This window comes from Megalops cyprinoides, chromosome 12, assembly GCF_013368585.1.
Source record: "Megalops cyprinoides isolate fMegCyp1 chromosome 12, fMegCyp1.pri, whole genome shotgun sequence".
NCBI classification, from domain to species: domain Eukaryota; kingdom Metazoa; phylum Chordata; class Actinopteri; order Elopiformes; family Megalopidae; genus Megalops; species Megalops cyprinoides.
This window is the reverse complement of record NC_050594.1, coordinates 28,103,738-28,129,314: the sequence shown is the minus strand read 5'-3', so window position 1 is coordinate 28,129,314 and position 25,577 is coordinate 28,103,738. Positions and strand designations below refer to the sequence as shown.

Below are 25,577 nucleotides of genomic sequence, written 5' to 3'. Positions count from 1 at the left end.
TCCATGTGCAAAGCAAAGCTCTCCTGACTGAGGAAGAATAAAAACCTGTTATTTATGCAATAGACGCAAACATAGGGAGTGACTTTGTCTGCTTAACCATGTGTAGGATGTCACTGTGGATATGTAATATGGAAGACAACCATAGTATCTGCAGTAATAACCACAGAGCATGCTTGGTCAGCATAATTTCTCTTGTATACAAAACTGCATGGACCTTTGACTTCATATGGCATGCAAATGTTTGAGCAAAAGCCACAGGAAAATACCTGCAGCAACTGCGATGTCACTTTGAAGTAAATATTAAGAGGCGACTTATTTCCTTTCCACATGCTCTGAGCAAAAGAAAGAGCTTAACACATCAGTATTTGGTGTTTAAACGTCTATGCTATGCTGAGCGTCTCCCAGATACTGCGAATGTATGTGCAAAGAAAGTACTGAAAACCACTTGCTGAAATTGGCAACCATTATTTCTCTTCAGACTGTCATCCAATGGGCTGTTGCGTGTTGCAGACTCTGATTGACATTCAGTTTTCATTCATTCAATTCCTGAACAAGCAAAAAGTCAATTCACTGCAAATATGAAGCACTACATTAATGCACTTGTTCACATGGCTGACATCCCATTTAAGCACAAGAAATCAGACTGTCCAGATTATGTTTTTATTTCGGTTTCTTAAATTAGTCTCATACCAGCACATACCTCAAAGGAGCAAATAAAGGAAATTCAGAAATAAAACCCAACAAAACACTAATGTCTGTCACCCATCTAAAATGTATTATGTGAAAGAGTTTTATTCTATGGTATCTTAATTTTAACAACAAATACCTGATTCCAGCCCATAAAATGCATTCAGTATTCCTAAGCGTGGCGATACAGCGAACATGTGCTCCATTGAGTGAGTGCATCTTAACCTGCAATGATCGTTAGAGCTGCTGGCATAGTAAAGCTTTTCCCATGGTGATCATTCCAGCAGGGCTCTGAGTGATACTCATATTAAAGATATCCTAGATATGAGCTTTTTTTCTTCAACAGAAATGCAAATTGGGAATAACAACAGAGTACTGGCTGATTACTACTCCCGCCATCCTCCCATGAGTGAATGCCACTCATATCCGACACAATGTGCTCTGTGTCTACAGATGTTACCCAGCAAAGATACACCAAGTGAAACTGTTGTGTTCACTTTACCAAAGCATTACCAACAAGCCCTGTAAGGGCCATCACAGTAAATGTGTGCTTGCTACTTCCACTGACACAGTGTCCTTAGGTATCATTCCCAAACACCCTTTGCAGTTCTCCCTCACTGAGAAACCTCTGGCTTTGATTATGTACAGTTTAACTGATAAACAGCAAAGTGGAGCCACATGGAGAATAAGCCCTGGTGTTTTTAGAGTCAAGATTAAAAATCAAAGCAAACACTGAAGCCTGACACACATTACTGACTGGATGAGTCCATAAACGTCTGAATTTATCAGTTATATATTTCATATATTTTTGCATATAAACAGAAAACAAATCTATATATATATATAATTTCCAATTTCATGTGGATAATAATGGCAAATGCCTGTGTCTGAGGACTGGACATACTGGGACGCATATGGCCTCCCAGCAAAAGACAACAAGCATAAACAGAAAATTTGTATGCAACTATTTCCTATAGAGAAGACTCCTCTTCCCATGTCCTTGATTCACAGATGTACGCACCCCTGTAGACCTTCTTCAACCATCAAATCCTCAGAATTCGTAGCGCCACCTGGAGGTGACTTTCAATATGTGAGCTGACAGCGGGAAAATGTGTAGATCTGAATATTATTTTGAGTAAGCTTTTATGTGAGAGACGTGGTCACTCTTCCAAAGGAAATGGTCTGGACCTCCTTCCGGGGCCTAGCAGCATCCCGGGCCTGACGGTTTTAACGGACACCTGGCTTGGTGGCGCTCCCCTCGACTCGCGCTGATCCCCCCCCCCCGCTTTCCCGGCCAACTCTGAGCAGCAAGCGGCCGTTCAGAGGCCGACGCCAACAGTGGTGAGGATTGCGGGTCGCACCGGAGCTGCTTGGTACGGGGGGAGGAGTGGGGGGAGTGGGGGTTCTCCTAGTCTCGCAAACTCGGCCCCTCGCTGCCCGTGTCACCTCCCGCCGGCCCTCACAGCAGCTGCCAGTCGAAGGCGAACATGACGTTGACCACCTCCAGGCTGCGGGCGATCTCCTCCATGATGCAGTGCTGCTGCCAGAGCTGGTGGAGCTTGCGGTAGCGCTCTGGGGAGAGGTGTAGAGGGTTTCCACGTCTGCAGCAGAAGAAAAGACAAAACTCAGTTACTGAAAGACCTGCTGGACCTAATCCAAACTTTCCAGCAAAGAAAACACAGACATATTTCATTACAAGAGAATTTTAGTGTGTATGGATCTCCACTGACAGCCAAGTGTGATGACTTGCACCGGGTGACATGAAGAAGGCCTTACCCGAGCTGAGGATCCGTTTCCCCATAGTCATCGAGGTAAGGGGCTGGGTACGTGCTTCCTCTGGTCTTACTGGCCATCAGAACCACCTCGCACTCCCGAATCCTGCGGGGAGGAGCGAACGGACCACCACCGTAACCATACAGACAGCCAGCGAACACGCGCGCTAATCCCCCTGTCGGAACGGCGGCGCCCCCCCCCTACCTGAGGAACATGCCGACACCGGCCCCGCAGGTGGCGGCGTGGGCGGTGCAGGCGCCCACCTCCGCCCCGTCCAGCTGCTCCTGGCAGCACAGGCTCTGCGAGCACAGCATGGCCCCGCAGAACAGGCACAGCGTGGGGTGCTTCCTCTCGTCGTCCGACGACCTGGGGCACCTGCAGGGGCGGGCAGGGAAGCACCCAGACAATCAGCACCAGGCTGCAGCACGCACGCGTCGGAAACGAGTGCAGGGCTTTAGGCTCATGCGGGTCCGGCGGCCATCGTCTCCACTTACTGAAAGTGACAGGCCTGGTTGAGCAGAGCACTGTAATCCTCTGGAAGATCAATTAACCGGTTTTGTTTCCTGGGATACCTGGGAAAGAGAAGCGTCTGGGTCATTTGCTGATATTGGGTCACTGAGTAAAGGGAGAACTCAATTTGGAGATTAAATCTGTGCTCACCTAATGATTGGAAGTTCTCCTTTCAGAGCGTTAGCTACTGCTGGATTCTCACACCATCTGGAAAAACAAGCACAAACAAACACAAACATATAGCACCCTGCTTCCACTGTTGGCAAAGACTACCAGAAACATGCTTGAGAACTTATATAACACTGAGGTTAACTTTTTTGTTGAATGGTCAAACTACTACTATCTAAAATACTTGATCTCCTATTGATTATGGGTAAGGAACTAAGTGTGATACCTCTGTAACAATGGAGAAACTGTCTCCCTGTGGTCATGGAAGAGCTGGAACAAGTTGGAGGGCAAAGCCAGGTAACTGCAGAGGGCCTCCATCTGGCCATCAGTGGACACTACCAAGGGTACACAGAATCACTTTTTTCACTCTGATTCATGCATGCACCCGCACCCAATGAAAAGACTTGAGCAATACAGAGCACGTTAGTGTAACCCTTCGCTCAAAAGGGGCACACTTCGGTTACAGCATCACATACAGTAAGAAATAAGAATGGTATCAGGTAATGGCAGTCATCAAGGAACTGCAAATTTCCACTTTACAGAGATACATACTTAAGCACAATGTTAAAAAGAACTCTTAATGACAGTGGATAATGTACAGTAGTTAATTGATACGGGCCAATCACCTGCAGTGCTGGAAAGTTCCTCTGGGGGAGGCACTCCTGTGAGACAGTTGAAGAAGAGAGCAGAACACCGCAGAAAGGGGGTGATTCCTCTCCTCACTCTCTCTGCCACACACCAGGCAGGCATGTCTGCAGTCAGCCTGTTCAGAGAGAAAAGGCCTTCTGACATTGTCCCTTTGCAGACCGACTCAGTGCCGCCCCCTGGTGGAGACTGGGAAAAGCTACTCACCCTTCGGCGTACTGTGACACGGTCCTGTAGAGCTCAGCTGCCAATCTCGACTGCTCCCCCTCAGCCCCTCCCACCACCCCTGGGGTGTCTGATCACACAAATAAAGGGAAACTCACAGTCAAGAGTGCACATAAAGCTCTGGATGTCACCAACTCTTCCAACTTAGCATGCTTTTAAGAGTGCTCTCTTCCCACTTAGCATGCTTTTAAGAATGCTTCATTTTGTATTTGGCCTTTGCTCTGCTAAAAGTTTAACCAGGTCCACTGGTTACAGTTATGGTGTGATCCAGCATCTTACCCTGAGAGGAGAGCAGGATCTGCAGCACATGGGCCATGGTGACCAGCTGCAGAACGTGCAGATGGTTGTAGGCCGAGCTGATAGCGGAGGGCTGCAACTTCACTGTCTCCTCCTGGTAGAGCGCTGGAATGGCCAGCACAAGTCCCACCTGTGAAAACAAAGCGTGTACAGCTGAAACACAGGACCAGCGAGCTCTGTGGTACACGCAGTACCTGAGCAAATGCTGCACAGCAATGGTGCAGGGGGGTGAAGCCCAGAGCTGGTTGCAACGATCAGCTGTCGAAGATTTTCATCTCCGCATGCACCCAAGAGAAACACTGTCCAATGAAGTGCCTACTGATTTCCCCTTAGGGCAATAACCAGCCTGTTAACCCCAAAAAAGCAGGTGATTTACCAGTAGGTGAAAGCAGTCCACTTCGAGGATGGAGGGTGTGCCTTCCACATCTTTGACGGGTAACAGGGCTGGAGACAGAAGAGCAGCTCAGTACACAAACAGTACTGCATAGTCACACCATGTTACACTATTACACATGAGACAAAGAGATCCACAGCAATACAAGTCACTACATGAGCCCAAATGGCTAACATGCGTGCTCAACAAAGAAACAACAGCTACTGACTGTGGGAGCCATTCATTTTTCAACGTGAACGTACCTGCCAGCATGCCGACAAAGTGCCTCTGAATGACTGCCTGAGAGCATTTCAGTCGCTGCGCTGCTGAAAACTGGACCACTGCCTTCAGACCTGCAAGCTGAAACAGAACCAGCACCAGAGAACTTCTCAGTCAGTCTGTATCGCTGGAAAAGCACTGGCGAAATCCAATACTTCTGTTGGGTAAAAGGGGGGAGAACTGCTATGCTATACGTATCACAGATCCCCATTCCAACCCCGTCTCACCTGTCTGTTTTGCAAGGAGCCAAACAGCGGCTTCTCCTCCTCGGTGAGCATGTTTTCTGTCAGGAAAAAAAGAGGCTATCAAGCACAGCAGTGCCACACTACCTGCTCAGTCAGCTCGGCAGTCATTCCCTCCACCTGACACTTGAGAACGTGTACCAGGTGTTAGCTAAGGCAGGGGGCCTTACCGATGGCCTGGATGGTGAAGGCGCAAGTGTTCCAGGACATGATCGGCACCCGCGGGTCCAGCTCGTTGGGCGCCACCTTCAGGCCGACACGGTGAACCGTGGTGGCACACACCACCAGCATCTCGGCGATGCTGTCCGAGTACCTGGTGCTGAGGACAAGAAAGGGGGTTGTGAACCACAAGCTGATGTCACTCTCATGTCCTGGGAAGTAAAGGCTAAAAGCTAAGACTCACGGGGCCTGGACACCGAAGCTCAGGATGGACCGGAAGTCGGCCTGGCCTTCCCCATACAGCTGGCTGTCCGCCTCACCACTGGCTTCTGTCACGGGGGCGAAATAAAGAAACCAGTCTGTCTCCAAGAATCCACTGCCCTGTTCCTCTCGGAACTACGAGCAGCAGCAGAGTGGTAAAGTGGTATGGATCAGGGCTGGTAACCCAAAAGTGGGGCTGATTGCCCACTGGGCTGCTGCTGCAAGGTGCTTAACCCAGAATTGCCTCAGTACCTTTCCAGCTGTATAAATGAACATGTTAAAAAAAACCAGCCCATGTAAGTCACCCTAGTCACCCTAGAGCGTCTGCCAAGCAACCAAATTGTTATTGTAGAGGTGTTTTATCATTGGAGGTATTCATCCTTGTAAATTCTCCTTGTAAATAACTCACATCAATAAATGATCAAAGGATTCTGCAGCAGAGATTTAAATAATACCACAGAGTGCTAGGCTAGTGCTTTACAATATCAAGTGTTTTTTTAATAAAAGGCATTTTGACTGTACTGTGGGTCAGATTGCCTCACAGTCTTACCAGTCCCCTGGGTGACAGCCTTGAGCCCGTTGACCCTGGCCAAGATGATCTGGATCCAGCGAGGGAGTGTGAGGAGCTGGCCCACTAGCTCTGCATTCTCACTGTGGGGACACACATATACACACTTATGTCCCCATCCCAGGGGAAGCTTGAAATGGAGCAAGCATTAATCCAACAGCCACATACCTCTAACTCAGCTCATTCCAAGATGCAGAAAGCAGACCTATAGTGTCACGTATCTAGATCAACTTCTCTGTTCATGTACACTGTACATATACACACATGAAATTAAATAAAATGCAAACACTGACCGTGTTTTCAGTTCCCTGAAACCCAGCACAACCACAGTTGTGCTAGATCACAAGAAGGGGAAGTGACCTACTAGTTGAGGGCGAGAGGCTCCAGGGGGATGAGAGGGATCACAGTGTTGCAGAGGGACTTGCAGAGGGGGCAGAGGTACTCCCCGTTCTCCAGATCGATGATCAGGTCCGCGTGGAGGCGATTCCGTGTGGTGTTCTGCACTGCTTCAAAATACCTGGCGTGCGCGCACACGCAAACACACACACACACGCACGCGCACACACACACACACACACACACACACACACACACACACAGTCAATTCAGCATCAGAGAAGGGAGACTGCATAAAACCATGGGCATAGCAGAAACTGTACATATTAGTGTGGCTAAAGCCAGAGGGCACGATACAGGAAGAATCATTACAACAACAGCAGCAGACCTCTGTATTTGTTGACACTGGGGGGTGCTGGTTACTACTCACTTCTGCCAGCAGGTGGCATGCATGACATGGCCACAGCTGCCTGTGTGGGTCCCCACAGCTAGGTCCGGATGCATGAAGAGAGGGTCGAAGGTTTCTGCCACACAGGAAAAAGTCATGACTGTGAGGAGAGGCTCCTTCAGGCAGAGAGCCCATTCAGTATTTTCAATACACAGCAGTGGTGCAGGCAATAGATTTTGATTATACTGCTGTTGTTAGTGTTACAGGACTGAGCAGGCTGACTGAACTTCACAAGCGTGAAATTAGAAAGTTTCTGTGTCCGTGTCATGTCAGCAGAAACAATTTGCAATTCAAAGTATACCATGTAGTTCATTCTACGTGCTTTCATTCCCTACTGTCTTACTTGTTGGCCAGCAACTATAGCGAAGGCCATGTGTTATCCAGGATGTGTGTACATTATCACGTATCATTGTGTGCTTATCTGGTCAACGAACACGAGTAATGTTTTTATTGCTAAATCCGTCTTGTGTTTAACAGCGTGTTGCTTGGCACTGCAGCCAATAACATATTTGTCATTGTTTACTGACTTCTGGAGTGATTCTAGATAAGAGTGTCCACTAGATGTTGACAATGCAAATGTAATCCCATGTATAGAAATCTTGTTTGTTGCTCAGAATAAGAATATCTACTTGATGTCAATAATGTAAATGTACTCAGCGTGTACATCACTCTGGATAAGAGTATCTGATAAGTGATTAGTTATAAATATAAATTCTTTCACTCACTAGCCTCTGAAGGCTATAATATGGAGTACTGTGTGACTGACCTGAGTTGGGCAGGGCCTTGCCCCGGCACTGGGTCAGCACTGCGGACCTCTGCACGCACGCGGTGAGGACCATGGCAGGGGCGTCGGCCTGCACCTCCTGCTCCTCCTGGCACAGGATGCAGGTCAGCACCTCCCTTTCAGCCAGAGTCACGCCCCGCTGCGGCCCCACCGCCACCCGGGACTCGCCCAGCTCCATGGCGTAGCTGCAGAAACAGTTTCAGCTGTCACAGAGTGCCTGTCTCTCACTCTCTGTCACACACCCACGGGCCCTGCTGCTCCATATAGGCAAATTCGTGTCAAATGGGCCTGACGTGGGAATACGGCATCATATCCACACTTCCTGGACCTAATCACCAGCCAGGTATATCTCCGTGTCTGCATCTCCTTATCCCTCAGCATGACTCCCCTCAGTCCTGCCAATATCAGTGGAATCGAATGGTTTCCCCTATCCCACCCCCCCCCCCCCCGCCATCCCCCCCCCCCCCCCCCCCCCCACAGCATAGCGCAAAATGGTCCCTTTCTCACTTCACCTCTCAATGGAGGCCGAGGACTCCCCTTGCCCCCCGCTTTCGGGCATGTTCTCGTAAAGCATCTTGTGCGTCTCGATGAAGTTCTTCTGCATGGCCGACATCTGGGCCATGATCTTCTGCCGGTGGAGTTTGGCTGCCTCCGCCTTCCTCTTCCGCTCCGCTTTCTCCTTGTCCTGAACGCTCTGCATCACAGAAATATGGCGGTTTGCACAACCTTCACATAACTATCCAGACACATCAGATGCAGTTCATTCTCTAATTGTTGGTGCTCAAACACAAGTCTAATCTACAGGCGAAGCTAACCCCAAGCTCACACACAGGGTTAACCGATGGGTAAAATTAGGGTTTCAGTGCAATATTCATTAGTGAAACTGGTCTTATCAACCAGTGACAATTCAGGATGGCAACATATTCACCCAAGAGTCTGGTTGCCCTGTCTCCAAGTTACCTCCTCTGGCTTGGTATGGTCCACACTCATGGAAGTAGGGGGGCTGGACTTCTCCCGTAGACATTTGACAGTTTCAAACATCTATAAGAAAGACAATCGAGGAATCAGAAATGGTCACCAATGTGGGAGGGGTGACACTTCTGTATTTTCCACCCTTTCTATAACTTCTGAACTGCCAGTTGTGTATTAAGCATGCCTTATATACCATCTGCATTTACACATGAGTACTGCAGCCCAAGTGCATCAACTAAGCAACTCAAAGGTGCCTGATGAGTTGTTAGAGGGTATTAAATGATGTGGCAGGAAACCCTGGCCAACATAAAACCACCCTGCTGCAGCAAATTGAGGCCAAATAGAGTTGGCTCAAGACACAGCAGAGAGTGACACACACCGTGCCTTCAGCCGCTGGGCTCAGCCTGCATTCGGAACGGGAGCACTTCCTAAGAGAGGATATTTCTGTGCTTATGGTTTCACTGCCCTGCTTCTCCTCTCACCTGGCGGAGGCTCTTACCTGCAGGGTCCAATGGATCATGTCCTTCTGGGCTTCTAGGGCAGGAAGTGTCTTCAGCTTGGACAGAAACTGGAACAGGGATTTTACATGCTCCGAACCACTTCCTATGAGAGGCACAAAATAATCCAATCACACAGAAAACCTGGCTTACGTGACATGCGCTCAAAAATAGCCTCCTAACACAGCTATCCCCAACATGAGCTGCTGTATTAAAATGACTTGATCGCAACACTACAGCAAGCACACATTATGGTGCTTTGAAAGTGGAACAGTGTTACATTGTCAGCTGCTACATCTCACACAGCTGTCCGGCAGCCATATAAACAGCCAGATAGAGAAGCCATAACAAACAGCAGGCAAATTCCTCAGCCAGGCGTGCAGTGAATTGGTCTGACATGTTAGGAAGCCTGTTCTAAGCCAGTGACTCCACAAAGGGTTAAATAAAGATCAGTATGGTCTTCATTTCCACTGACAAGCACCAGCATAAAGGAATACACCTCACTTGAAGTCCACTTCAAAAGAATAATATATGAGACTGCGACCTACGTGGTGTGTAAATAGACACGATAATATAACATAAATAAAGGCTCCTGTATAGTGCTATCAGATAATGTATTAGTGTAAATAGATAGTGTATGTGGTGCCTTTAGGCAGGATAATCACCCCTAGCCTTGAGGCTAAAGTCAAAGGCCACCTCTTCCTCACTGCTGGCCTCCAGCTGGGTTTTCTCCTCTACTAGGCATTGGCCAATGAGGTGCAGCACCTGCAATTCACACATACAATCACAAACACACATATATCTGTCACAGTGAACGCAGCACTAACCACAACAAAGAGATACACATCACCAATCTAAATTAACTTGAAGCTGTACTTCATGTTCTTTCTCCCTTCATTCAATGGTACTGAGAGTATGGCATTTTTCCACTACTGCTTTCCTCTTCCTTGTTTGGTGACATAGCTGGTTCTGTTTGGCCTGCATCCACATACCATAGGGCAAACGTCAGTTTGTGCAGAATTCAGAACCAGGAGTGAGTGCTACTCTTTTCTGAAAACAAAAATATTCAACAAAAATAAAAACATTTCCTCTTTTTTCACTGTGGCAGACCGCAGCCTATGGTAGGAAGTGATGAATCGTAGATAAGCAACAGAGCTGAAACAGAAAGGAGAAATGACAAGAGAACACGAGATTGAGAGAAAAAAAAAAGACAGCACAAGGTAGAAAGAAAGTGATAAACTGTGTGACAGTGAGAGAGAGAGAGAGACACAGAGAGAGAGAGGGGAGAGAGACAGTACCCTCTGCACCATGGCCTCGGTCCACTGCGTGGCCCGGTCCTCTGCCACTCTCTGCAGCACACGCCGCAGCACGTTGACGAGGATGTCACAGTTGAGCAGGCGCACGATGCTGGAGAACAGCGGGGAGAAGGGAGGCGGCACGGGGGGCGGCAGGGCTGGGGACAGGGAGAGAGGGGTGCGAGACTTCAGTCTGTGCCAAGCCCGCTGAGGCACCCGGGAGTCTGATTCCAAACACGAGAGCTGGTGCCCTTCCAAGCACAGCGGGGATGTCAAGGGCAGACAAAGTGGTTGTTCACAACACTGTGTGCCAATACCCGGTGCCAAACTTGTCAGAGCGCACAGCTCACCTTTATCACTACCCTCCTGATTTTTTCTCTTCTTCTGGGCATCCTCGGCCTAAAATACAAGAGCATAGTCACACAACACAGCCTCCATGCATAAGATTAAGGATAAAGAGCCAAAGATAAGAACCAGCAACAGTTCTTCAGAGGCAAGTCAAAAGAGAGATACCTTGCTGTGCTGAGATTTGGAGTAGTGGTAGAAGAAGGGATTGAACTCCTGAAGGCATTCTTTCTTCACCTCATAAAGGCCATGGCCAGAAACCCCAGGTTTCCTATGGTAGTGTACCATACAGCCAACCAATCAGAATCTTATACCTCTGCATCTACTTTAAAAATTCATCAAAAAAATTCACTTACTTGAAAGTGGCAACTTTAGGGATGACATTTTCCAGACCAGTTTCATGGCTCTCCTGTTGAGACACAGGGAACATCCTGTTCAGTACCACTGCATGGACTCGCGACACTTGCAGATTATAGGAGCAGAGCCTTTTCACCGCCACGGTAGGTGACCGTTACGGATTTGGAAGCAGTTCAAGTCTCACGTTTTCTGGCAGACCCTTGACCAGGCTGCTGTGGGCCATGGGCTCGATACACAGCAGGTGGATCACCTCCCTCATGGTCACGTCCTCCTTGGACACCTCACTGATACCTGGAACGTACCGCTCACCTGCAAATCAGGGGTGTTCAAGTCACAATATAATCTACTGCCATTGTAGCATGACATCCAGAAAGTGGGGGAAAAAAGGAGTGGAAGAAAATCATGTGGCACTATGTGTGGAGTGGAGGTGATGACAGAACTACAATCAAAACCTACTGCCTGCATCACTGCTGTGTGGAATGGAGGTGATGGGCTTCACTGCAGTAGCAGAAGTGGAAGCAGCAGTCGTAAGCAGCATGGCAGTGGACTCACCTATGATGATGATCAGAAGGTGAAGCATCTCCTCCGTTAGCCTGTTCCACTGCTTCAGGAGCTCCTGCACCAGGGCAATGAAACAGTCAACAACCACTGTGCCAATGTGTGGATCTTATCACCGAGTTTCATTCTCTGCTCCACTCAGCTCAGTGCTGCTTACCTGATCTTTGGTGGAGCAGCTCCCATTAAAAATATCAAACAGCTCAAACCTCTGAAGGATTAGCATCACAAAGTGATTGGGGTCCATTTTAGAAGCAGCGATCTGTGAGTACAATAGAGTGTTAGGCACTATGTGAACAGTGGTTTATAAGTGAATCTATCAAAATAGCCTAGGAATGTTTCACTGGGAACAGTCCACATACCTGTAGCATGATAATGTCCTTATCAAACATCTCATCTCTACATTTCACATCCTGGTAATAGTACACCTGGAACAGGAGGACATTGTGTAAAAGAAAGTCACATTTGCAATTCTGGTCACGATTTCTCTCATTCCTTCTCAGTTAATCTCTTTGTGGTTACAGGTCAAATAATTGTCATCGTACAGGCCAAATGCCACATGTTTCTGAGACTTTATGATGCTTTTACATATTATGTGGGGCAGTGTTATGAGCCTATGGGGTTATAAGGGTTATAAGACCTGGGCACAACCCTGTGCCCTCACCTGGCTCACGAGCGAAAGTCCGTTCCTGCGCCACATCTCCGCAGAGACCTGGGCGGCCAGCACCACACAGCGCAGCGGGTGCTCCGCGAAATAGGTGAAGTCAGAGCACTCCTGCAATGAAGACAGGCTCATCTAAGCACATCGAGGCAGCACAGGCTAACCGACTCACACCACACACCGCTGACTTACTGAAAGGGACAAAAAGCACTGATCAAAAACAAGCATTCACATGTAACGGCTTCCTACCAGATGCACGTATTCATGGAGGCGTTTGATCGCCCCGGTCCTACACAGGTGGACGTACAGACCTGGGAACATCAAAGAACAATGTCAGGAAGTTTATTCAATGAGCTACAACTACAAAGTCAGACAAACGGATGCACAATAAAGAAGCAGCAAATAAAGGCGCGTGTTAAAAGGCATCGGTACTTGGAGCACTGACGACAGACGGATGGACAGATGGACAGACGGAGAGATGTCCCCTCACCGGCCAGCAGCCTGGAGATGGGCAGGTGGATGCTGACGGGCTCCTGCGACACCTTGTAGGGCCGGGCGTGCAGGATGTGTTTGCACATGTAGGAGTCGACGGCCTCGCTGTGGAAGGGCTGGTTGTTGCAGCGCGTCAGTGCACTGTGGCACTCTTTAAAAGCCAGCAGCAGCACCTCTTCCTGCAGAGAGATCCCACATTCAAACACAGACCTGCCTCTCGATGACACGCACGCAGGGGTGCCATCAGGATCGGTCACGGGGATCAAAGCCAACCCCCCAGCCACACCCCCACCCCCACCCACACCCTTCCAATAGGACTCACATCAGATGCACACCAGTCCTGGAACATGGAGAGGATGTGCCTCAGCTGGATCTGAATGGAGAACCCTGCCTCCCACTCCGGCTCCACCTCAATGTGCTGGCCAAACTGCCGCTTCACTTCCTCCATCCCCTGAGAGACAGATCAATCAAGCTCCTGTCTCATCTGCCTTACTTTATTCACCTATTTTAAACAGCTGCTGTGCCAATACTAGCTACATATATACGAATGCTTATATATGCATATGCCATGTTTAATGGGATTTGTATGTGGGCTACAGAAGTGGTGTCGAAGAAAAATGAATCACAGATGTGTGAAGTAAAGGTACCTGCATGCAGGACAGCATTCCCAGAAAAGTGTGGAAGCCCTCCAGGAACTGGGTGCGGAGCTTGCTGGTCCACACCGCGGGCTTGCTAATCAAAATATACCTGCACAGAGAGGTGACACTGACACCTTGCCTGACACAAGTCATGTGTACAACGAGCTGCCGGCCTCGGCCACCTTCAGCTGGCCCCTCACCTGAGGTCGTGGAAGATCACCTGAATCCTGAAAAACTTGTCAGAGTTGTAGCCCTGAAAATGGAAGCGGTTGTTGGCGTCCAGATGTTCAGAGAGCATCTCCATCACTGTGTCCACAATCACCTTGACCACGTTCCCCTCCTCTATCAGCTGCCTGGCCTGAGCACGAGGGGGAGAAGGCCAACGTTAGCAAAGGAGGGCCCGCTTAGACCATGCGCACCATTTCCAGTTCAGGCGGAATGATCAGGGTGCCATGCGCTCACCAGAGTGGGCACGGTGAAGATCTGCACGGACAGGGCGGTGATGGAGATGCTCCTGTCGTGGTCATCGCTGATGAAGTCCTTCTGCAGCTGCTTGTAATGCTGAGGGTGGAGACACAATGGGCCATTACTAGCACCAAACATCCACCTCCACAAGTTATTCAATATGCTGTTACCCAGTTACACTTAATCAAATCCAGTTTCTGAAGTATTGGATGCGGACCTCCTACAGCGAGGGAGACAAACCTAAGAGTGGTTTTCATACATTCATGCCATTTTTTTACTGTCAATATCTGCCACCCTTACCTTAGTAAATTCAATTGCAAACAGCCTTTTGTATTCAGTTTCCATCAACAAACTGCAGACAATCAACTCATGTACGATCTTCCGGGCCCCTGAGGCAGAAAAACACGATACACAGCAAGTGTTTTGTGATGTTACATCACAGTGAGAAAGCCAATAATGAGGGTTAGCAGTCGTGACCTCTGGCATGCTGACCTTTGTAGAGCCTGGCATCATGTAGCATCAGTCGGCTGATGAGGCTGGGTTGGTCTGCAACTGGGTTGGGCTCCAGCGCCACCTGGCAGAACACCTGTCTGAACCCCACTGCAGACCAAAGACAACGTCACGCTCCAATCAGACTACCTCCACATACATACATACATACATACAAACACCATCTACAAACAGCCCATTCAGAGAGGCCTAAAGAGTCTATGTGAATGGACACATCTGTGTAAGTAAAGGTATGAACCTGAGTAGCTGATAATCTGCTGGAACCAGGTCCCTAAACGCAAGGCAAAGCTCTGATGGGCCATGACTGCAGAGTGCAGGATCTCCACACGCAAGGGCTGCAGGGAGATGTGCTCCGAGTTGGACTGGAAGACACAGACAGAAGACATGTAGAGCTCCTGTTCTGACTCACACACAACACACATACGTTCACGCTCTCATTCGGATGGAAATGTGTGCATTACAGCACTTTTGTCAAGCCAGTTCAAGAGACAACTCTTTATGCCAAAGGAGCACACTTAACAAACTGAATGCAGAGATGACCTTCAAAGAAATTACTCAGAATCTGTGCAAGTCATAATACATACTGAGAAACCAGAGACAACAAAGTAACAGGTGGGTGTTGGTGGTTAGTTCTGAATGATCGTGGATATTCGAGGGGAACACAAAACCAGTTCCCCCCTTAGGACCTGCCATTCTTACCCGGATGAGATCCTTTGCTTGCTGACAGGCATTTCGGGTGCCCCGTTTCACAGCTCTGCGCCCCTGAAACACACCACCAAAACAAACTGCTATTCTCACAAGCTTCCTGTCAAACATTTAACAGAACTGAAACGCAACTTGAAAGCTTAGCTGAGCCTGCAGGCGATATGCAATGAACTAGAAGTCACACAGATATCACGACCGAGAATGCCAATACTACAGAGCAGTGTTTCTCAATCCTACTCCTGGGGGCCCCTAATATCTTCTATCTATCCTTGCTCCAAACACACCTGATTGAAATTAGTGTGCATGCTCTTGATTAAATCAGGTGTGCTCAGCTAATCAAAAGTGCCACTGATGAGTACAGTCAGGTAGGTAGAGCAGGGAAAGATGTACAACGTGGGGGGCAGGGGGCCCCCAGGAGCAGGATCGAGAATCAGTGCTATAGAATACATAACTGCTTTTACATTATATTACGGAAATGATGTCACATGACCCCGCTGACATACCTCCTTGTCGATGAGGGTGGTGTGCATCTGTGCCTCCCGCTGGTCACAGTACACTGAGCGCTGCAGGGTGTAGATGACGTGGTCGTACGAGTGGTGCTCATCATTGTACAATACGCAGTAATACGTGTCTTCCTTCACACTGCAGACAACATAAGTGTCATTACAGGGGTCACAGTAACCTCACCACTCCCAGCTCATGCCATACAAACATCCTTTACTGCTGGGTATAATATAAAAAAAATTCCAAGCCACTGTCTTTGCTAACTAGAGCACAGAGGGCATTTGGCCCGCACAGAAGGGTGGATTCCCCCTCATGATTGCTTTCACTTTCTTTTACAGTGTGTTCTGGGTGGGAAAAACCAGCACCTAAAACCTTGGGTGCTTTCCATTACACACTGGCTGGCTTTGTTTCCCTGATCCAGCAGGGCCTCGAGCACTGATGGTGTACATCATACAGTATGGCGGACACCCAGCACTGTGTACCTGGGCTGTAGCTCGGGCGGCAGCTCGTAGTTCTCCTCCCACACCAGCAGGTCCACTGTATAGCGCAGCAGCACCTGGAACAGCTTCAGAGCACGCTCCTGTAAGCCCGCCTCCAGGATACAGTCCCCGTCCTGCAAGATAACGGCTCGCATCACCAGCCATAAGGGGGTAAGAACAAGGCCCCCTCTAAAGCTTACACATCACTTTCACTGCTGTCAGATCACCCCTTTTCACTACAGAGCAGATGAAAAAGCAGGAGCTTTGAATAATTCAGTTATCCCTTTTATCATAAGAATTTTTCAGTTCTTTACAGTTTCTACGGCAGTGCGTACATCAAGCTTGCTCAAAAGCAAAGCATTTACGTCAGACAGTAAGTTTTTCTTACACTTCTCTGGATAACGTGTGGACAATATAATATGAGGATAATGGCATGCAATATATTTTTTCCAAAAATGAAAGCGAGCACATATAAAAACGTATTATCATTACAATAAAGCAGACAACTATTGCCAAAATCCCTGGGCTCCAATGCTGTCCTGAACACCAGACCTCTGCAGTACTTTAACAAATCAATATTGCTTATTATGACTTGGCCCAGAGAATGTACCTTTACACAAAATAACAATGGCCGCTGGAAATGGATCATGAGCTCTGTGCTTTCCCTGCATAGCAAATCACAGAATGCCTTGAACTTCAAAAGAAGAGAAGACAAGAATACTGCTCTTTTAGTTCATAACACATTTTTTGGCAGAAATACAAGATCAGCTCAAGAATGTTACAACAACCTTTTAGCCCATTTCCACTACATTTAAGCAAAATGTTTAATCAGTCTACACACAGTAAGCAGTAAGCACTACAGTAACAAAAAAAATTCTGTACTGAACCTGTAATATACAACAGATTTGACATATGCTAAAATGTTTGACTGGAAAGTCTGTGCAACGAGGTTCTTTAGTGTAAATTTAATGGATTTAACAAACAGGATAAGTAGACCTACACTCCAGTAAGTCAGGCAACCTCAGTGTTCTGCAGTCCAGCTGTTTAACAGCACTTGTTTTGTTACATGCTATCTACACTACCCATCGTATCACACCAGCTTGTCACACGGCAGGACGGAATCTTTCACGGAAAAATCAGCTGTGATATATTCCATGAAGGCTTCCATAATTAAACCAGAGAGACTATATAATCCTAATGCGTCACGTCTTGTTACAGCTGCACTCAGCTGCAGACATAAAAAACATGCAGAACAGCAGGGTTTAATTCAATTGAGGCACCTGCTGTTTACTGAAGCAGGCGCAAGGAAATGAGCGGGGGGGTAGTCTGTGTGTGCTGATCTTATCTGAGCAGGTCGAGTGATCCCTCTGACAGGATAAGGTAGGAGGACCAGGGCCTTTGTGATGCAGCACCACGAATAGCATACTTCATAACTTGCTTTACAAAATACAGTGGTACTGCACTGCCAACACACGTAAACTAAAAAGGTAACATTCCAGTCAAAACACAGGCAACTGGCATTGAGGTGATCATACAGAGGCTAATAAATTGAAAACCAGTTTAAACATGTTTCATATATAAGTGGGCCTAACGTCTACTGCTGTTTTCCAAGTTACTTATCTGCATCTTCCCCCCTCTCTCTGTCTGACGTAGACTTCCTGCAAGTCACTTTCCCAGGGAATTACTTGTTCCAGAACACCAGGGCCAAGGTCAGAGGGGTCTCTGGTCAGTGTTTACCCACGAGCCTCTGTGTTTCATAGGAGGAGGCAGGAGGATGCGAAGTGTAGGGGGGGGTTCATAAACAATAAACAGCGCCTCCAGCCCCCCTCCCCAGCTGTGAAACTTACCGTCTCCATGGCCACTGTGGCCCCTGGGTCATGCCTGGTGCAGCAGGGTCCGGTCTTCCAGGCCTCCAGGTCTCCACAGTCGCAGAAGCCTCCACCAGAAGAGGCGTGCATCTGTGGGGCATAGCCGGAGGTCACAGCCGGTTGGCATGGAGAGCCCCAGAGAGAGAGCAGGAGAGGCTAGAGGTTCGTCACTGAGTAAACACTGAGCAGTCCACTCATAACAAAGCTTTGGACAGCACTTCCCATATCATCAACACATGGGTCGATCACAGTTCCGTTTCCCATGTCTTAAAGGCTGCTTTCCACTCTGCTGTTGGGGTGTATAATACTTAATAAGACAATCATGTTCATGTTCTGATCAAATGACAACTTCTGTACAAATGTACAGGCTTGTGATTACCAGTAATAATGAGAATTGTGTGTAATTGACAGAATCACCATTAAAATATAGCTCAGAATAATCAATGAATCCCAAAGAAATGTTTGGACAGAAAGGAGACCTGCCTTGTAGCGATGGCCTTTGTGGACACTGTTTTGGAAGCAGTCCATGCAGAGCACACACGTGGGATCGATTGCGCAGTCCCTGGAAACCGAAACAAAGTGAGGTCAGACTTAAACACTGCTCAAATGCATCTCAGTTAAACACACTCAGAAGAACACAGGAGGTCTGCTCAATAAAACCACTGTAATAAATAATGTCTCGTGCTCAGCTGCTACCGGATAGTCAAAACTAATTCATAAACAAGAATACATACACAACTCTTCTTGGCCACCTTAACAATGAAATGTTTATTTACATGGGCAGCCATATACACAATATTTATGGCAACATTTATTCATGCCATTCCATCCAAACTGAATGAGTAACATTTGCCAGCATACTGTTATTTAATGATCAGTCCTGAAGTTCTGGTACAGGAACATCTTTCCTTTGGCATATGAAGTCAATCTAGGGAAAATATACAGGCTTATATAGGGCGAGCCCCCTCCTCTACATGCTAGAGTGAAAGGCAGATCTACTGTATGAACTTCAGTGGGGGCTGGTCTCAAGGAAAAAGGAGTGTGTGGGCACACACACAGGCCCTCAATGCCCCCTGGGCCTCCCCAAGTGTACTGGTCTTCGTCCCCAGCCAAAATCACAATTACCGCAGTGTAATGAGCGTTTCAGTGAATAACCCATTTACCTTTATCTGACCTCTAAGGCGATATAATATACCCCATAATGTAGAAGGACATGCGAGGACATTCAGACCAGCTGATTTTCTGTAATGTCCTGTATAGCCATCATTTAGAAAAAGGATACATTCGTTCCACTGAATGACTCAGAGACTTGTAGGAATCTAACTATTAAATGTGTGGATGTCAGACACAAAGCAAATAGTGAACACCTTTCTGCTGAATTCGTTTAAAGATAAAAATCGCAGAGACCTTTCAGTGTTTGTTTTCAAAACCAGTGACTGATCAAGAGATAAGCAGGAGCAACTATCAGCATACACAAGGAAGCTCCACAACAGTCTTTGGGATGTCCTTTCCTATATATACATAAACTGCTGAGCAAATTAAAGTGGCAATCACATCTCCTCAGCCAAACTGGACAGGTACACATATTGCATTGGGTCAAATTCACTCTTTGGTTCGGCAGGCGGGAGGGCCTGACCTGCAGGAGTAAGTGGTCTCCCCCTCCTTGAAGACACGCCCACAGAGCTGCGAGGAGGTGCTGCTCTGCTGCAGCTTCTCCAGGCCAACACTGGGGTCCTCCCCAAACAGGAACCACTCGAGCGGCTGCAGCAGCCTCGTTACCGCCAGCTCCTCCTCCTGGGGCTGCGGCTCTGCCCCCAGGCAGTAGATCTGTGGCACCTGCTCCACCAGGTACTGCAGCACGTCTGGGCCACAGTCCGCAGATTCCAGCCATTTCTGCAGGGCAGAGGGAAAAGAGCAAGAACAGGGCAGGTAAGGGCTCAGTGTTGCACATCAAACGCATCAGCTTTTTCCATAGGCGGCAGCTTGATCACATGGGAAATCAAAAAACCATCCTCACCATATTTACCTGTTCACAGAAAGCTGGAGTTCTGTGACTAAAGCACTACACCAGTTGACTCTCTTTCTTTCCATAAAGTCAAAATGTTAATATACCAAAGAAGGCATGCTTATGCAAATATTTTTTTTATTAAAAATGAATTTTGTGTTGCCCTTCATTGTGGCACAAATGCATAATAGGATTATCATTTTAGCATTGCTTTATTCAACAAAAAATGTGTTACAGGCAATACTTTATATTTAGACAAACCATTCAAGCAGACTAACCTGTAAGTCCCTCTGGTTAAGACCATTTGCTATATGAATAAATGTAAATGCAAGTCTGCAACAATTACAAGATTACCATGTCTATGTTAAACAAACAGGGCTTAAAGGGTTGTAGTATATTTATTCATCACTCTCTTAAAGCAATGATCTTAAATTCTGCAGTAGCCTTGATTCCAGTCTGGTGTGAATGTCAAATCCTTCACTGGGGCAGTGAAGCAAGTAAAATATGTATTACTTTAAATGAAAATAATAACACTACAGTTTATCAAAGATCTGTCCCATCTGTTTCAACTTGTGGCTCCCTGTACCATGTCATCTGAAGAAACTTACAGCACGCCTTCTGTCACTCAGTTACAGGTGGCAGTTGCAACCCATGCAACAACATTCGAGGACAGATCTTCAATACCCCTCCCCACATGCACAAGGTTATTTCATACTGAATAATTCATATCAAATGTGGTTTTTAAATATTGATGAGGAATGTATTTGTTCCTGTTTGTTTTTTCATGCAGTTTAAATGATAAGCAAACAAAAACCGTACAACACAATATTTTGAAGGTGCAGTGTGCACGAAACAGACTACAGAAGATGTAGGCGTTAACCCTGTTGATAGTCAGCTAGTTAGACCACAGAGTATCACCTTGCGGCTAACCAAATGGGCACCTTAAGTTTTACTTTTATGAATACAACTGGATAGCGAGCAAGCTGGGTAGCTTGGATGTGTTAAAAAAAACATCACTAACCACAACTCTGATCTTCAGAGCTATCACAGTTCATCAGAAGGCACATGTCCAACAAAGAATTCATTCATTCATTTATTTGCACGCTGACTTTTTTCTGCAGTATATTAATGCAAACTCAGTATCTTTCACATGTATGTATTTCCTTGTAAGGGAAGGTTTCACAATGATCATCTTGTGCGTGAATACTTCACTTTTGCACCAACTCACTAAAGATGCAACATCTTTAAGTCAAGTCAAAACGGCTTACCCAGTTAACCAAATTATGTACAAGACTCGTGCTACGACATCGGAGAACAATTAAACTGGTTACTATTTATTCAAAAGGTATTTATGCATGTATCTGCAGAACAGCTGTGTATTTACATTTATCTTCCAGTCAGATGCATCAAAATCTGCCTTCCTGGAGACAACCACTTCAAGCCAAAAATGTGGTGCAAGATTCACAACTGAGCTTATTCATTAGCTAGTTGGCTCACCTTGTAGTAGACAGACATAGCTAGCCAGTATTACGTGTTATTGATTTATGTTGCCTTGTTGTTCTGTTTGTCACAACTTTCCAGTGGGCTAACACCCTCTACATTTAGTTTTGTCTGCTTAATGAAAGGTGTTTTGCTATGGTACAACACATTGCTGCTTAACAGCATTAGCTAGCTAGCTAATTAACTTGGTTGGCTAGCTAGTTTATTATGGAAATCCATTCAAATCTTTGTAAATCAAACAAAATGGGCAAGAACAAGCTATCTAGTCATGTGATCCATACCACTATCTGGCTATCTAGATACATTAACTGGCTAGAAAACTCATTCCTGAAAGCACCTGCAAAAGGACATATCACTAGCTGATTAAAGGTATCCATATCTTGTTCCTTCTTTGATGCTAGGTAGCTAGTCATTTAGATGAATAAGTACATCACTGATATTTTTTTTATTAGTTGTAACAACAGGACAAGTTATAACATGTAAGAGGCCAGGTGGTTTATGGATTAACAAACGGACCGATAACCTGACAGTGAATTCCAACAGATACAATATATAAGTCTGCATTTCTCTGTGTGCTGATTAACAATGGAGGTAAGCATGCATTAATGTTGTGTGGACAGCAGTAGTTTTTGCCTCTTTCCCAGCAGCTGAGGTGACTGGAATGTGATAGCACAGCCTTCCTCAGATGAAATGGTTATGAGGATATTAGAAAACCCATGACCCCAAGGGAACAGCATTCAGTGATGACTGGTGCTGTATATGTAAAGTCAGCGTTACCACAGATGGTTACTATGATAGAGAAACATTCCCTTTTCTTGCTGGTTTTCTAGATCTAGAGCAATGGAATGTGGGTAGCAAGGAGCGCAACATTTAACAATGCAAGTGAACTGTAAATGTGTCCCTTTCTCCACTAAACATTTACTTATTTTTCTGTTCATAAAATTCACATTCCAGTTGGACATTTCAATGTACTCAATGATGCAATTGAACGACTTAAACTTCACTTTTGAAATGCCAAGAACACTACTCGAAATTGCTCACATTTTGACTACTCAAAAATGGCTGTAGCTATACTCGCCCGCTCTTACTACAACGTTCATTTGTGGTGACACAATCCTATGTTGTCTTGTGCTAGAATATTTTAATACAGTTGAGAAAGAATGTATACCCCCTTTTGTGCATATCATCATTACACTATCCTGTAGGAAACACCTTGACAGAATTATTTGTGAATATAATTTATCTGAAGTTCTGAAGTCATCACTTGCACTCCACTGTGCAGCAGGTGACGGGCTACCTCCTGCAGTTTACACCTCATATTATTTAGAACCTGATCTAAACTCCAATTACCCATTCCTCTTTACCAAATCCCATTTATTGGCCATATTTTACGCGTCTCTAAATAACCTCTTCAATCAGCATTAAGCAACTGCACCGACCCGATCCGAGTGAGCACACCCACAACAGCGTGTACTTCGCAAATCAACACATCATTTTCTATCAGATCCCGATCACATTTTAATGCAGTAACTACTGTGGGTGTGTATATCGAAGGGAAACAATGTCGAAAATAAACGCGATGCTGTAACGTGGAATTACTCAATTAAACACTGCGAGTAGAAGGACAGGAAACCAGCGTTTTTTCAACCGAATGACCATAATGGGAAGCTGCATCAATGAGACCTCTGCCTGCAAGAACTAATCTTCAGCCTCCTGCAAACGTTTGCTAACTCTGCCTTGCAAGCTACTACAGCTGGCAAAAGTTAGTAAGCTAGCTAGGTAGTCTAGGTAGCTATCGACCATGCAATGCAACAGTTATACTTGAATACTAATTAACTGATTAAAATGAATATACGTCTCTCCTGGTTAGTACAGCAAATAAAGGTTTCTAACAAATGAACCTGAAGATGTTATACTAGCTACCTAGCTTTCTCTTCCATGCAAAAACAACATGGCTAGCCAGCTAAATCAGGAGGTACGGAGCTATTCACTAAAGTTAGCACCAGCTCCCTACGCACCAACATTAAGTAGCTACATTGCTAGCTACTAAATCAGCAAATCAAGGAGCTAACCAGCAAAAAAGTGGGAGTCTTGGTAAGTGCAACAAGTAAACACTGTTAGGAGCTTGCAACTGTCAAAGCATTGCTTGTTATTCATGTCAGCAAGCTAAATTCGCAAGCCATCTTTCCTAGATCGAATGATCTAGTGCTAGCTAATTATCGATTATTATGCGCCTTTCACATAGCGACCTGTATATGGATAATAGTGCGATGAGCTACCAAGCTAACATAACCAAACGTTTGATAGGTAAGGTTAAATAGCTACAATAACTGACTAGGAAATTAACGTCCGCTAACGTTACCCAAGTTGCACTGTATAACGTCCACTACGCCAACACGCATGTAGCTGCTCATTTGCATTTCTCCCAATGTGATACACTAGCTAGGTGGAGACAGCGTTTACTTGTTGAGCTAACAACATTTGCTAATGATATAGCTAGTATTAGCTGGTCGCAGAGAACATGTAACGTCGTCTAGCTAACGGTAGCTAGCTGGCTCAATATACAGATAGTCTAGCTAGCCATGTATCTTGGAAGCTAGCGAGCCAATACAAATATCTTAATTTAATCCACGCATATTAATTTGTCGACAGCAAAATAAGTCACAAACGCACATATGCTTTATTTAAAAGTAAAACAATTCATAACCTAAATCGCTTACCATACTGAGCTCTAGTCCGTTTAGTGTTTTTTCTCCTTCCGCCATCTTTCATCTGCCGTACATTGTTACTAAGGAAACGCAGCTAGTGAGGTAATCTGGATGTTTTTGCGACTGTGGGAAGTGCGGAAACAAACTCCGCCGGGGCATCCCACTTGATTGCAAGCACGCTGTCAAATTGCCACAAGCACCAGATCATTTGAATCAATTTTTATAATGACTGTCATGAGATTTACGAACACGCCCGAGTTTACAAAATAATGATGGAGGCCGACAATGTGAATTTTCCATTGTAAAAGAAAACCAGAATCAGTTGCGCCATCAGTGCCATGACATCGTGTTCCTTTAGTATACGCTAGTCTACATAGCAAGTTACTTCACTTAATCTATTTAAACTGGCTTTAATTAACGAAATTAAAGTAATTCATATGTAAAACACTCAACAGAGGAAATGCATTTGTGCATAATCGGTGAAAGTCAGCAAAATTTGTCTGTGTTCGAAGTCAACACCGCATATGAGCTGTGCAGATTCCTTAATCCGTGCGTTGGATTCGTGGGCTACCTTGATGATTTAGAGAACAATGATTCTGAGCAGTAATACCATACTGTATTGTTACACGCTTGAACCGGACGGCTACCTAGCTTGATACCGTTTCTGGATAGCTAACTTTCTACCTTCTTTCCACGATTACAAATTACAGCTAATAATAATAAATATGATTCACAATAAAACACGGATTAAATGTTTTGGTCTTGGTTTTATAGCATAAATGGTGAGCGCTGGCTAGCTGTTGTGATAAAGCTGTTAAGACACTGTTTCATCATTAAATTGTTAGAAGAGACATGCGCAATGCGAAAGGTTTTTAGAAGCCCATTGTCACGACTTAAAGATTGACCGCGACGTTGAGCCAAAATTGAGATTGTCTGAAATTCCTCAATAGAAGCGATTTATTGCTTTGATTGCAATAAAATCGCAGTGTCTCGATGCTTTCAGCACAGTGTATAGACCGGTTCCGAAGCGCAAGGAACCCCACTTCTTTGGCCATCTCCGAAGAGGCGTTGACAAATATGTGTAGATAAATGATAGCACCTGAAGCCGACCTTGAATCTGTTTGAGATTTTTTTTTTTATTATTTATGAAACGACTCAGTTGTAGTTTATGTTTTTGAAGCCGACTGGAGAGCAGCAACAACGCGACGCAGTCCGACTACTGAAGTATTCCCTATTCTTCATTTATGCATCACCGGGGGACAGCCC

General features: G+C 46.0%; 1 protein-coding gene across 1 annotated transcript; it reads right to left on the bottom strand.

Moving 5' to 3' along the window:
- Positions 1-671: 671 nt before the first annotated feature.
- ubr1 (ubiquitin protein ligase E3 component n-recognin 1) lies at positions 672-24,397 on the bottom strand. The gene is made up of 47 exons (XM_036541836.1): positions 24,324-24,397; positions 19,735-19,991; positions 18,582-18,660; positions 18,078-18,188; positions 16,234-16,364; positions 15,751-15,889; positions 15,242-15,304; positions 14,781-14,904; positions 14,525-14,632; positions 14,333-14,421; positions 14,030-14,128; positions 13,768-13,925; positions 13,577-13,676; positions 13,252-13,380; positions 12,928-13,108; positions 12,687-12,748; positions 12,441-12,551; positions 12,139-12,204; positions 11,937-12,038; positions 11,774-11,837; positions 11,406-11,530; positions 11,221-11,273; positions 11,033-11,135; positions 10,870-10,918; positions 10,523-10,677; positions 9,890-9,989; positions 9,227-9,330; positions 8,716-8,796; positions 8,268-8,449; positions 7,738-7,940; positions 6,954-7,047; positions 6,552-6,704; positions 6,170-6,270; positions 5,603-5,684; positions 5,370-5,518; positions 5,185-5,240; positions 4,942-5,038; positions 4,682-4,749; positions 4,288-4,435; positions 3,991-4,078; positions 3,765-3,901; positions 3,365-3,473; positions 3,121-3,177; positions 2,955-3,032; positions 2,665-2,835; positions 2,464-2,565; positions 672-2,288 (listed from the first exon to the last, which is right to left on the bottom strand). The coding sequence occupies exons 1-47, from the start codon at positions 24,366-24,368 to the stop codon at positions 2,147-2,149; spliced, it is 5,205 nt and encodes a 1,734-aa protein (XP_036397729.1). The 5' UTR covers positions 24,369-24,397; the 3' UTR covers positions 672-2,146.
- Between the last annotated feature and the right edge of the window lie 1,180 nt (positions 24,398-25,577).

Bases quoted from the DNA above. Each gene is read 5' to 3' on its own strand.
- ubr1 (XM_036541836.1), bottom strand. From the start codon at position 24,368: ATGGCGGAAGGAGAAAAAACACTAAACGGACTAGAGCTCAGTATG. The intron at 11,838-11,936 runs GTAAGCAGCACT...GCCCTGGTGCAG, and splicing joins GCTGCTCCACCAAAGATCAG to GAGCTCCTGAAGCAGTGGAA. The intron at 11,274-11,405 runs GTGAGACTTGAA...GTGTCTCAACAG, and splicing joins TCAAGGGTCTGCCAGAAAAC to GAGAGCCATGAAACTGGTCT.